Here is a 12,210-nt window from a genome sequence, read left to right on the forward strand (position 1 = left end):
CGCTCTTGTGCAGGCTGCGACGAAACGGTATTTAATCTGTTAAAATACCTACAGCAAAGAATGCATCTAGCTAGTAATATATATTGCGAAATATGTGAGTTTGGACCAAGAGAAATGGTGTACTGGATGGTTCTGATACAAAGTGTATGCGAAATTTAACCTGTACAAATGTGCGATCGCATTAAACTTCGGAAATAAAACAAATAACTGAGTGTTCCATCACTCACAAAAACGGGAGGAAAAACACCATCACTTACTTCCACTAGCGCTCTTTTTTCGTGCAAAGAATTCGTACTAGGACAAATATGGAATATGATGAAATAATGAAACGATGACTTGTAAATTTTTACAAGATACTTTTTAAGCAAACCGAACCATAAAGCAAGAAGGAAACACAAAACAATAATCCCATATTCCAAAGTAATCGCGAAGGAAGTATACCAACTAGGCCTAACTTACACTCTGTTAATAACTTGTGTTTTTTTATTGAGCAAATATGTTATGTCTATGCAAGCCTCAGTCAAAGGAGCCAAGTTCGTAGCCAAATTGGCGATATCGGATGCTAGTTTTGACAATACGAAGTACATGCATATAGAAAGAAATGATTTCCAGGTAGAGGCTGCATTTCCAATGTTGGTGTAAGTTGTCAGCTCCATGGGAGTTCGAAGTATGCAAGAAAATTGCTACTCCGCCATACAATGCGGGCGTTAGAGTGAAAGTAAATCAGGAGAATTGGCTCTGAGCTTGGATTACAGTAATCAAGCAGCTGCATGTGCTAACTGAAACCGTGCAAGTCGATGGATGACCGCACAGTCCACTTTGCGCCGGCTACTACTACATGCAATGTATTGCTTCTCTACGTCCGAAGCGTCGTGTGGTGGCTTTAACAGGACATGTTTCTGTTGTTGTTGTGGTCAGAAAGTCAGAAAGACAGAGTGTAGTTGAGTCTAATTGGAGTAGACTCCCCGCACCACTAATGTATCGCGGGTAAGTCAGAAAGACAGTGAGCAGCAGGCGGAACGCACGACCGCAGGTCTGTCTTATCTTCCTTGAAAATAGTTTTGTTTTGTCGTGTGTGTATTCAGCCGCCAAAATATTAAATTTCTAAAAATTATGCCTGAAAAATCCTGTCGCTGTTGCTTTCTAGAGAGAGCATTATTAAAGCGAGTGCACGCATACGCTCACAGCATCGAACAAGAATCTTGTCCGAACTTGTTTCTTCCTTCGCTATGATTGGCTATGCTATTTCTGAGGTCACAGCCACATTGTCTAGCTTGGGTTATCCAAACCAAGTCCTTAAGGTGGCTCCAACGTGCGGCTCTTTTCGGCTTGTCTTTCAAGTTCTGCAGAAAACAGAGAGAGTGAGTCTAAAAGTGAAACATGACTAACTGTGACTTCATGCAATGCTTGCACGCTAAAAAAAAACATTGGAGTGGATTAAAACAGGCAGGATTTGAACTCGAATGCTCGGAATCAGCAGTCGAGCGTCTTAGCTGCTGAGCAAAAGCAAGCTTTTATGCTGGTTATCATAATAATTAAGGAGAGTAAACGAGCAGCGATTTGACAGTGCGGCCACAGAGGGCGGCATTGATGCAGCTGATACTGCAGCTACTCTTTTTTTTTGCACTTAATTGGTTAACAGAGATAACCCCCCGCCAATTTTTAGTATCTGTCTTTTGGTTTTTATTTGGCATACATGAACAGAATGACGGAGCTCCACATGCTTTATTTACAGCGCGAACAGGATGATAAATACTACTCTTATCTTTCTTACACGGCTGAAATAGATGCATTGAAATCGCTTTACAACATTGTGGATTACGTCGAAAAAAATAATGCCACATACTGGAACTTTGACATGATTTACTTCGTAACAGCGTAAGTGTCGAAGATAATGGTACTGGTGCAAAGCTTTGCTAAAAATAGGAGGTGCCTTTTATGAACCACCACTGTAAATGATGGCGGCAAAGGTAGCAAGGCGTTACCTGCTCAAGGCGTTACCTGTTACGTATGTTAAATATTAGGAACCCGTTTCCTTAGTGTGCCATTTCTTTGGTTCCTCTTCCTATGGAAAATAATACTATCGGCGAAAAACAGCAGCGGGATTTTTCCATTCCTAAAAACAGGAGCAAATATTGAGGAGCAGCTGTAGTTCACTAGCGAATATTTTTGCAATGAATCAAGTCTGCATGTCGAAACATTGGTTAGCATATTGACACTCTTCCCGATTTCTTGCTGATGCTATTTGTGGGTCAATGTCAATAAAATGCAGGACTAAAAGGTCACTTCGAGGGCTTTTAAGGTTTGTAGTAATTGGTGAGAGATGTAATCGTATATGCTCTTAGCATAGTTTCAATCTTGGAATCTAGGACTACCCCTTTTCGCCCCAATAAATTAATATTTTTATTAGCGAAATGATCGTTGACATTGTTGCCAATATATGTCACTCGCAAATCTCTAGCAAATTAACATCATCCAGATAAATGTAAAGCACAAGTATACACAGATGCTGAAAAGGCACTATGGACTGTATGCTTTGTCCGCAAGCAATTTATGATTAAACAATATTAATAAATAATGATATTCTGCATATACATTTACCCTGTCGCTGTGGCGTAGGGCTCAGGGCGCTCGGTTTCTGTGCCGCAAGGATGCGGGATCAAATCCCGGTCACTGTTCCCGATTTTCGCGGGAGGCAACTATGTGCAAGGCAACTATGTGCAATGCGATTTCAGCGCACGTTGGTGAACCTGCGAAGGTGTCCTGTACAGGAGGTATCGTCATTATGCGAGAGACCTTTAGGGAGCCGTTTGCTGTGTGTTTATGGCACCGGTACCACAGATATTTGCTAGCAATATGGCTGGATGATGTTACGTATGCGGGTAGCGCCTGAGGACGTGTGTTTTTGTCGTTTTTTAAATGCACGTAATCCTAAGTTTATATGGTAGAATCCTTATTTCCGCTTTCGAAAAACGCTATTTTCGTCAGGCTGTTCAGTTGACTGATTGAATATTTAGGGGTATCTCCCAAAGTAGAGTAGATTTCTAACAAACGAGAAATTACTCATTAACATCTACCTCAGCACAGCCATGTGGCTACAAAGTAAAGTTATTCAGCTTTCTCAGTATCTTTATAGTTAAAGAAAAATTCGCCCTGTTCCGGGGATTGGAACCGAGACCACCGCCTTTACGGAGCAGTCACTCTACCAACTGAGTTAACTAGGACGGTCAGCAGACCAGATGGTAGGGCGAAGGCGGACTGATGAATAAATCAAAGTGGGAACGGTGTTGATCGAATATTTACGGAAATCCCCAAGGTTCACTTCAGTTCCTCGATACCAACGAAACAGCTAAATCCCACGTTCGTTTAGTAGATTCTGTTGACTGCATCGGACTGGCGGTGGGCTCAGGCTGAAGTCTCACATCAGGAGAAACGTTTTGACTAGAAAGTTTCTCAAACAGCCTTATAGATTTCCTATTCCGACGCCTGGATTGTCCTAGGTGTATGGAACGGAGTTATCGTCCCCTTATAGTCTCATCTCTGCTCTACAAGTATGTTTGCATTCTCTACACTTATACTTCCCCCTTCATGGATCACTGCCTTGTCGTGGCGGAGGGGCTTGCGAAATTCGATGAAGTCGTGAGCTCTGCTGTGTAGGGCCACCCAAGATAGACAGGTCACGGCAGAGAGTTCTGACAAAATGTGATTCACTGGAGAAGGTAATGGCAACCCACTCCAGTATTTCCTGCCAAGAAAACCCTATGGCCAGTCACAATACCATTAATGGTATGGCGCCGGAAGATGAGCCCCCCAGGTTGGAAGGCGTCCCATATGTTACTGGGGATGAACAAAGGGCGATTCCTAGTAGCTCCAGGACGAATGAAGCGGCTGGGCTAAAGCCAAAAGGACGCTCAGTTGTGGATGTGTCGGGAAGCGACCGGAAAGTCCGATGTTGCAAGGAGATGTATCACATAGCAACATGGAATGTAAGATCTATGACGCAAGGTAAACTGGATATCGTCAAGCGAGAAATGGACAGATTGAACATTGATATCTTGGGTATCAGCGAGCTCAAGTGGACCGGAATGGCAGAATTTAACTCCGGCGACCATTATGTCTTTTATTGTGGGCACGAATCCAAAAGAAGGAATGGGGTCGCTCTCATAGTAAACAGAAGAATGGGCAAAGCAGTGCTAGGGTACAACCCCAAAAACGACCGAATGATTTCACTTCGGATCCAAGGTCACCCTTTCAACATAACAGTTATCCAAGTCTATGCACCGACCACTACTGCTGAAGAAGCTGACGTTGAGAGATTTTATGCGGACCTACAATGCCTTTTAGACCGCACCCCATCATCAGACGTCGTTTTTCTCATAGGAGACTGGAATGCTAAGGTAGGGAGTGAAGAAATATCCGGAATTACAGGCAAGTTCGGTCTTGGTGAGCCAAATGAAGCTGGGCAGAGGGTAGTAGAGTTTTGTCAAGAAAACAACCTCACCATAGCGAATACTCATTTTCAACAACACAAGAGGCGCCTGTGCACATGGACTTCGCCGGACGGTCTGTACAGGAATCAGATCGATTATATTATTTGCCGACAGAGATGGAGAAGCGCTATACAAGCAGTAAAAACAAGGCCTGGGGCCGATTGTGGCACCGATCATCAGCTTCTTGTTGCCAAGATTAGGCTTCGATTGAGGAAAACGCAGAAAACTAGAAGGCCTTTCAGGTATAATCTAGATCAAGTTCCATTAGAATATGCTGTGGAAGTGAGGAATTGATTTCAAGAATTAGATCTAGAAGACGAAGAGCCCGAAGAGATGTGGACTGATGTTCGTGATATAATACAAGAAGTTTCTACTAAGGTAGTTCCAAAGCAAAAGAAATGCAAGAAAGCAAACTGGTTATCTGAAGAGGCTTTGCAAATAGCTGAGGAAAGGAGGATGGCAAAAGTTATGGAGGAAAGAGAAAGATACAAGGTTCTCAATGCGGATTTTCAGAAAATAGCAAGGAGAGATAAGAATGCCTTCCTGAACATACAGTGCCGAGCAGTTGAGGACAACAGCCAATTAAGGAACACAAGAGCTCTATATAAGACAATCAAAGATATCAAAGGAAGCTTGTGCTAAGATGGGCGTGATAAAGGACAAACGAGGCAAGGACCTCACTGAAGCCTCAGAGATAAAGAAGAGGTGGCAGGAATACACAGAAGAACTGTACAAGAAGGACCCGAATGTGCAAACCCAGCATAAGACGGTTGTGATCACTGATCTCGAGCCGGGCATCCTGAAGAGTGAAGGTGAATGGGCCTTAGCCAGCCTTGCTAAGAACAAAGCTAGCGGAATTGATAGCATTCCAGCTGAGTTGCTTCAAAACCTCAACCATGACGCTGTTAACATTCTGCATACATTATGTCAGAAGATTTGGACAACCCTGCAGTGGCCACAGGATTGGAGGAGGTCAGTTTACATCCCCATTCCAAAGAAAGGCAGTGCCAAAGATTGTTCCAACTACCGCACGATCGCGCTTATTTCGCATGCTAGCAAGGGGATGTTGAAAATCCTCCAAGGTAGGCTGCAGCAGTATGTGGATCGGGAGCTTCCGGACGTGCAAGCTGGGTTTCGCAAGGGCAGAGGAACTAGAGACCAAGTTGCCAACCTTCGCTGGATCATGGAAAAAGCAAGAGAGTTCCAGAAACCCATCTACTTCTGCTTTATTGATTATACGAAAGCGTTTGACTGCCTAGATCACAGCAGATTGTGGCAAGCTCTCCAAGAGATGGGAGTTCCAATTCACCTCATCTGCCTCCTCAGGAACCTGTATGAAGGGCAAGAGGCCACAGTCAGAACTGGGCATGGTCTTACTGATTGGTTTCCTATTGAGAAAGGAGTGAGACAAGGCTGCATACTGTCGCCCTGCCTATTTAACCTATATGCAGAGTGCATCATGAGGAAGGCTGGTCTGGACGAGTCTTCAGCTGGAGTGAAGATTGCTGGAAAACGTATCAACAACCTTAGATATGCGGATGATACCACTTTAATGGCAGAAAGTGAAGCGGAACTCAAGAGACTTCTGATGCACGTACAAGAAGAGAGTGAGAAGTTTGGGCTTAAACTGAACATTAAAAAGACAAAGATCATGGCGTCTTGCCCTATCAAGTCCTGGAACATCAAGGGACAAGAAGTGGAAGCTGTGACAGATTTTCTCTTCTTGGGCTCCAAGATTACCTCGGAAGGAGACTGCAGCCATGAAATTAGGAGACGCCTGCTTCTGGGAAAGAGAGCAATGGTTAGCCTTGACCGCCTAGTAAAGAGCAGAGACATTAGTCTGCCAACCAAGATCCGTATAACTCGTGCTATGGTCTTTCCAGTTGTGATGTATGGATGCGAGAGTTGGACTGTGAAAAAGGCTGACCGCCGAAGAATTGACGCGTTTGAATTGTGGTGCTGGCGAAGACTCTTGAGAGTTCCTTGGACTGCCAGAAGATCAAATCAGTCAATATTGTCGACCATAAACCCTGACTGCTCATTGGAGGGTCAAATTCTAAAGTTAAAGCTCAGCTACTTTGGTCATCTGATGAGAAGAGAGGAGTCGCTGGAGAAAGATTTGATGTTGGGAAAGGTTGAGGGTCGCCGGAGAAGGGGTAGGCAGCGAACGCGATGGTTAGATGGCATCCTCGAGGCACTGCAGATGAAGTTATGTGATGTTAGGAAGATAGTGAGAAACCGGAAAGCGTGGCTTGACATGGTCAATAGGGTCACGAAGAGTCGGACACGACTGAACGACTGAACTGAACACTTATACTTCAGCAAGTAAAGGCTGCAAGTGCTTTCGTGTTCATCATAGGCTATTCATCGCAAATGCTCGCTCATTTTTCTGTCAATAGAACAGTATGGTGCGGGTAAAATGTTTAGTCGCAGCTTTTGGGTACCTGATTACTGCAGAATGAATTTTTATTTATGCCTAATAGCAATATTGATGACTAAAATAGATAAATAGATAAAGCGTGCTTTTTCTCCTCAGTTACAAAATCCTGCATAATAGCGGACCTTATGCAGAAGGTTTGGTTTGGTTTGGTTTGTGGGGTTTAACGTCCCAATGCGACTCAGGCTATGAGAGACGCCGTAGTGGAGGACTACAGAAATTTCGACCACCTGGGGTTCTTTAACGTGCACTGACATCGCACAGCACACGGGCGCCTTGCTTTTCGCCCCCACCGAAAAGCGGCCGCCGAGGCCGGGATTCGATCCCGCGTCCTTGGGAACAGTAGTCAAGCGCCGTAACCACTGCGCCACCCCGGCGGGCTTATGCAGAAGGAATTTTGGACGTGCCTGTAATGTGCGTTTTCTTGTCGGTCTTCCAGCGAAGCAGGTCCTGGTCAAGAGAACTGTCGCGATGATTATAAAAAATTCAAAGGCTTTACTTTTGGATGCCCTACTGCAGAACAAAATATCCTCTGTCTTAGCGCTTCATTACCAATGCAATAGTTGCGCCGCTAACTCTCAATCGTCTTGAGGAGCCTTTAACGACAAGTATCTATTGACATCTGAAGCAAAATTGGAGTAAAGATCATAGCTAATTTTACATCACTCGCTTAAATAGATCAATTAAGGGGAAATGAGGGTGCTCGTTATAATACATGAAGGAAAGAAGCCAACAGTCGGCGAGGCCAAGGAAAGCGTTGGGGATGGTACTTTATGTTTATTTTTATGTTTATTTGGATAATCACAGAGATTAGTAATGTAATCTGTTTAGGGGAACGTCCTTTTGTTACCGCCAGCGTCACGGAGAACGTGACGCTGGCGGTAACAAAAGGACGTTCCACGTCCGCCGCCTTGGCTGAGGGTGGCGCTGGTGAACACTCTCAAGGTTCGTATACAGACAACATAAATACCCAAGAAAGTAGCAGGGAGGACAGCGGCCGATGTAGCTCAGTTGGAAGAGCACCGGACGCGTTATTCGGAGGTCGTGGGTTCGGTTCCCACCATCGGCACGTTGTTTTTTCTTCTACTTTGTGTTTAATTATCTTTCCCCTAAACAGACTACATTACTAATCTCTGTGATTATCCAAATAAACATAAAAATAAACATAAAGTACCATCCCCAACGCTTTCCTTGGCCTCGCCGACTGTTGGCTTCTTTCCTTCGCTTAAATAGAGTAATACGACTGCAAAACGGGGGCCACAAAATAGAGATTACTATCCGTAACTTCAAAAAGGCGTCATGAATCAGATTAAAATGAATTCTTGGCATTTAATTTTTTTTCAAAGGTACAAAAATGGACTTTGAGTATTACGCAAAGGCTGCCTTTCTGTTAAGCTTTTTCTTTTGAATGAATCTTCTGCTGTCTGCTTTTTTTCGCCTTTTACTAAAATAATCTGCTTGGTTCATAAAAAATGTGAGCAGAAAGTTTGAGAAAAAATATGGGAACACTAAGGTTCTAAGCTGCATTTAAGTTTGTTCTTTCTAACTTTATACAGAAAGAATGTTTTTGCGTTAAAACACAAAACAGAGAAATTCATTCGACCAGGCAGAAACTCATTTTTCGCTTTTTGCATGTATGCATGTGACGGCACTGTCCAACACAACTGCTTGTTTTTACAGGTTGGATATGGTTGCTGTGGAGGGAGCTCGGAGAGAAAAGTCCCTCTCAGGTGACTCTCAAGAAGCGACGTGATTGAAAGCCTGGGTTACAATATTTAATGTTCACATTTGGTCTGCGAAACGGTACAGAGGTGTTAATATCTTGTTCTTAGGCACCCAAGAAGGAAGCAGTTTTAGTGAATGGCGCCCCCCCCCCTCCCCCCATTCTGCACACAAATTCCTGAAACGCAATACACACAAAGATTTCAGACAGGACTTAGGGCAGAGGTGTGGACGGCACAAGTGGTAGCAGTTAATACGCATGTAGTAAAAACACGCGCAGTGCACCAAAAGTGCACGGCAGCACGTAGAAAACTATGTACAGATAAATCCTGACATGACAGTGCATGGTACGACACAAATGACCGCCAAATGTACAAAAATTGTAAAACCTGAGTGCTGTTATCCAAAAGAGCCACATGAGGCTTGCTTACGCAGATGTTAAGATGAATATGATGTTACCTGCCAATTCTAACGGGTCCTTCTATAGTCGAGCTTAGTACCTTTTGATGCCAGAGACGGCATTCAACTCACGGTAGCAACTTCTGCGTTGTATCTACTGTAGTGAAAGATTGGTACTCGCACCTTGTTTAAATAACAAATTTGCTGCCCCAGACTGTCGCTGGGACAGTCACCCGTCTGGCCAAAGTAAACTCTCACTTATCTCGGCGTTGCTGACATGACACAACTCTCATAGAGGGCAGGCATTTTACTGCTTGTGCCAGGTTGGGATGGGAACCTGCCCTGACTGCCCGCAAAGTGCTTACAGTATTAGCATGGCTTGAAAAACGCGAAAACATCACTCTTATGCTTTGTTTAGCAGTCATAATCTTCTTGTTCTGGACAGTCATCTGAGTATAGAGCAAACCATTCTAGCAAAGCTTTATTCTGAGGGACGTTAGGTTCCAGGACACGAGACCCGTTGGCTACCTCCTGCACCACTTGATTTCACGCAGTCTGAAGAAAGCGGAATGGCAGCACCGACTGCTGGAACTTCCCCTCTGTTTCTGAAGATGCTACTGTCTTGCACAGGAATGACTTAAAAGAGTAAAAACCAGTCACACTACAGCTGTGCCTCTTCTCACACTTTCGCGTGCGAGAAACAAAAACGATAAAATGGCCGCCTTTTATACGCTGTATGCGGGTATAAACCACATTCCACTCGTGTAAAAAGAAAGTTGCAAACCATAAAGAGTAATGGTGCGTGCTGACTGCCGTTTTATGCAGGAAAAACCTTCTGGAAACATGCTAAGAGCATCTAACATGTGCGCAGGGCATGCGTTCCAACATGCTTGATGTGCGTCATTTCAAATGACCAAAATTAATGTGCACGATTTCCCCTAATTTAAAACTCAGATAGTAAGTATCAACCTGAAGCCGAGATTTTTGCTAGCCTTGCTAACTTCATAAAGTATAAGAATAGAAGCTGTCTCAGTGCAGATGCATTCTTTAATCGTATGCAGGTGAGAACCAAATCTGACAAAAGTATCTGCAGAATCAGATAGGAGTGAGGTGCATTTGGGAAGTGATTGTGATTAATAACTACAGTTGCGTACCTATTCAGCAGGAAAATCGTATATAACACTATCTTAGAAGTACTCACCAACAAGGCAGAAAAGCAGAGGCTGACTAAAAGGGTTCTGCTTAATTTGGGGAAAAAGTAGAAAGCTACGGAATGCAAATTGATAGGTTAACGAAACAGGAAGCATGCAAAGTTGGTTAGGGAATAAAGACGAGTTAATGGCATTTTTGTCGCAACCAAGAAAAAGGTGACGTGGGCAGTACAATAAAATAGGAAGGACGAATAGCCTATGTTCGCGAAGAGTAACATATATTCTAAGGTGCATAAAGCGAAGCAGGGGCTGGCGAAATTTAGGTGGGTGGATAAGATTAAGATGTTTCGGGGGTTAAGTAGACCCGGCTAAGAGGAGAGATAAGGATCCTTTTACTACGGACTGTGCACTTTAGTGGGCGCAGTCCGGCTCTTAAGGATGTAATGCAAGGATAGCATCAGAAAAATCCATAACCTTCTTTGGGGTCACGAGAATTTTGCAATGACACGACTACGAAATGATCTGTTTGCTTACCTCTGAAGGTTATTCATCACGAAAAACGCAATTGTCATTCTAGAATATCGGTTGAAATTCCCCAATTCCAACTAATTATACTTTCCTTCTGCCCCCTCGGCAAACACGTAACCTTCCGTGGTTCTAGATGAACAGCTCTATTCAGGTGTTTATGGGGTAACGGCTGGGGCAACTCGCAAAATGGACAGCTGCGGTTGAAATTATGAACTGTAAATAACAAGTACACAATAGCGTAGCTGAACGCCCATCGGCAACTTTCAAAGAATACATCTTCAGATGAACATTACAGTTTATTACAGGATGTGAGTTAATGCACAGACACCCTGGTTCATTGAGAACATCATTTTTTTTTTGACAAATGCGTTGATGCTGCGAAAGAGAACCCCAGGTGGTCATGTGTAATTTGCCAACTCGACCTAGGTAGCAAGCTTGTAGGAAGGTGCTAGAATGAAAGCTAACATCTTGCTAGTTTTCCTGTGGTGTGTACTAAGTTGTCAAGAGTATCAATCGTGAAAAGGAACGTACTGTCATTTTTCAAAAGAGGTATGGGCATTGCAAAAGGTATTGCTGAGCTCACAAATGGGCAAACTAGCTTGACATTGAGGGGTAACCTGACTACAAAAAGATAGTTATATTCTTTGTGTACTTCCTGAAGTAAACCATACTTTCATCTACTCTAACAATGCTGTAAAATAGATGCTTTTTCATAGTGATATAAGTGTATATGTAAGTGTGGTTATATTCAGCGTATATATGTATCATCAAGTGCATATGTGTATGGATCAGGTTGTGTGAGTACGACTGACTGTCCAGTTTGCTTCATGAAATTGAATTTAGTTATATTAGGCTGACTGAAGCGTGACGCGGTTGAAACTTTGTTACAGATCACATTAGTATCGCCTGACGCTCTCTTTTTCATGTTCATAGCGCCCTTTTTTTACCGTTGCACGGCAGTGTTGGCTTTCTTGCATGATTCCTGTTGACTTGATGTCACAAAACAAAATGAATAGGATGTGGCCAGTTCTCAGCAAAACTCTCGGCACCATCTCTCTGATTATCCTCAGTTGTGTGGTGCTTAATAGCTGCGTTCACTGTTCAGTTTGCTTCTAAGGCATTGTTTACTTCGTCGCAAGTGAAATATGCAGTTCCGCTGCCTACTGCCGCTATCATTATTGTTCTTATTACCTCGGACAATATCTCAGTATGCGTCGGAACCATTGGCTTTGATACCGTAATCATATTCCTAACAACGTCGTATGAATTATTATGATTGTTTCTTCTTAAACGCATACGCTGTACTGCCAGTCCTAAGCGGAGCTTTGATTTCCAATATATTACACTACTTTCTGACGGTACCATTTTTTTGTCATTTAATTCATGAACAGCTGAGCTTGTGTCCTCTAGTTAGAAAGTCATTGCTTCCAATAATAACAGATGAATAGGACTGTCTTCTCCGGCACATCTCTGTGATCATCGT

General features: G+C 43.4%; 1 protein-coding gene across 1 annotated transcript in view; it reads left to right on the plus strand.

Moving 5' to 3' along the window:
- Positions 1–12,210, plus strand: part of LOC146173995 (venom metalloproteinase BumaMPs1-like) — a 65,642-nt gene that overhangs the window by 26,925 nt on the left and 26,507 nt on the right. The window contains exons 8-9 of the mRNA XM_084584967.1: positions 1,736–1,878; positions 8,608–8,657. Coding sequence (XP_084441093.1) covers positions 1,736–1,878; positions 8,608–8,657 — 193 coding nt within the window. The remainder of the gene's footprint in view (positions 1–1,735; positions 1,879–8,607; positions 8,658–12,210) is intronic.

Source organism: Amblyomma maculatum, chromosome 11 (genome assembly GCF_055883805.1).
Source record: "Amblyomma maculatum isolate TAMU_Amacu chromosome 11, ASM5588380v1, whole genome shotgun sequence".
NCBI classification, from domain to species: Eukaryota; Metazoa; Arthropoda; class Arachnida; order Ixodida; family Ixodidae; genus Amblyomma; species Amblyomma maculatum.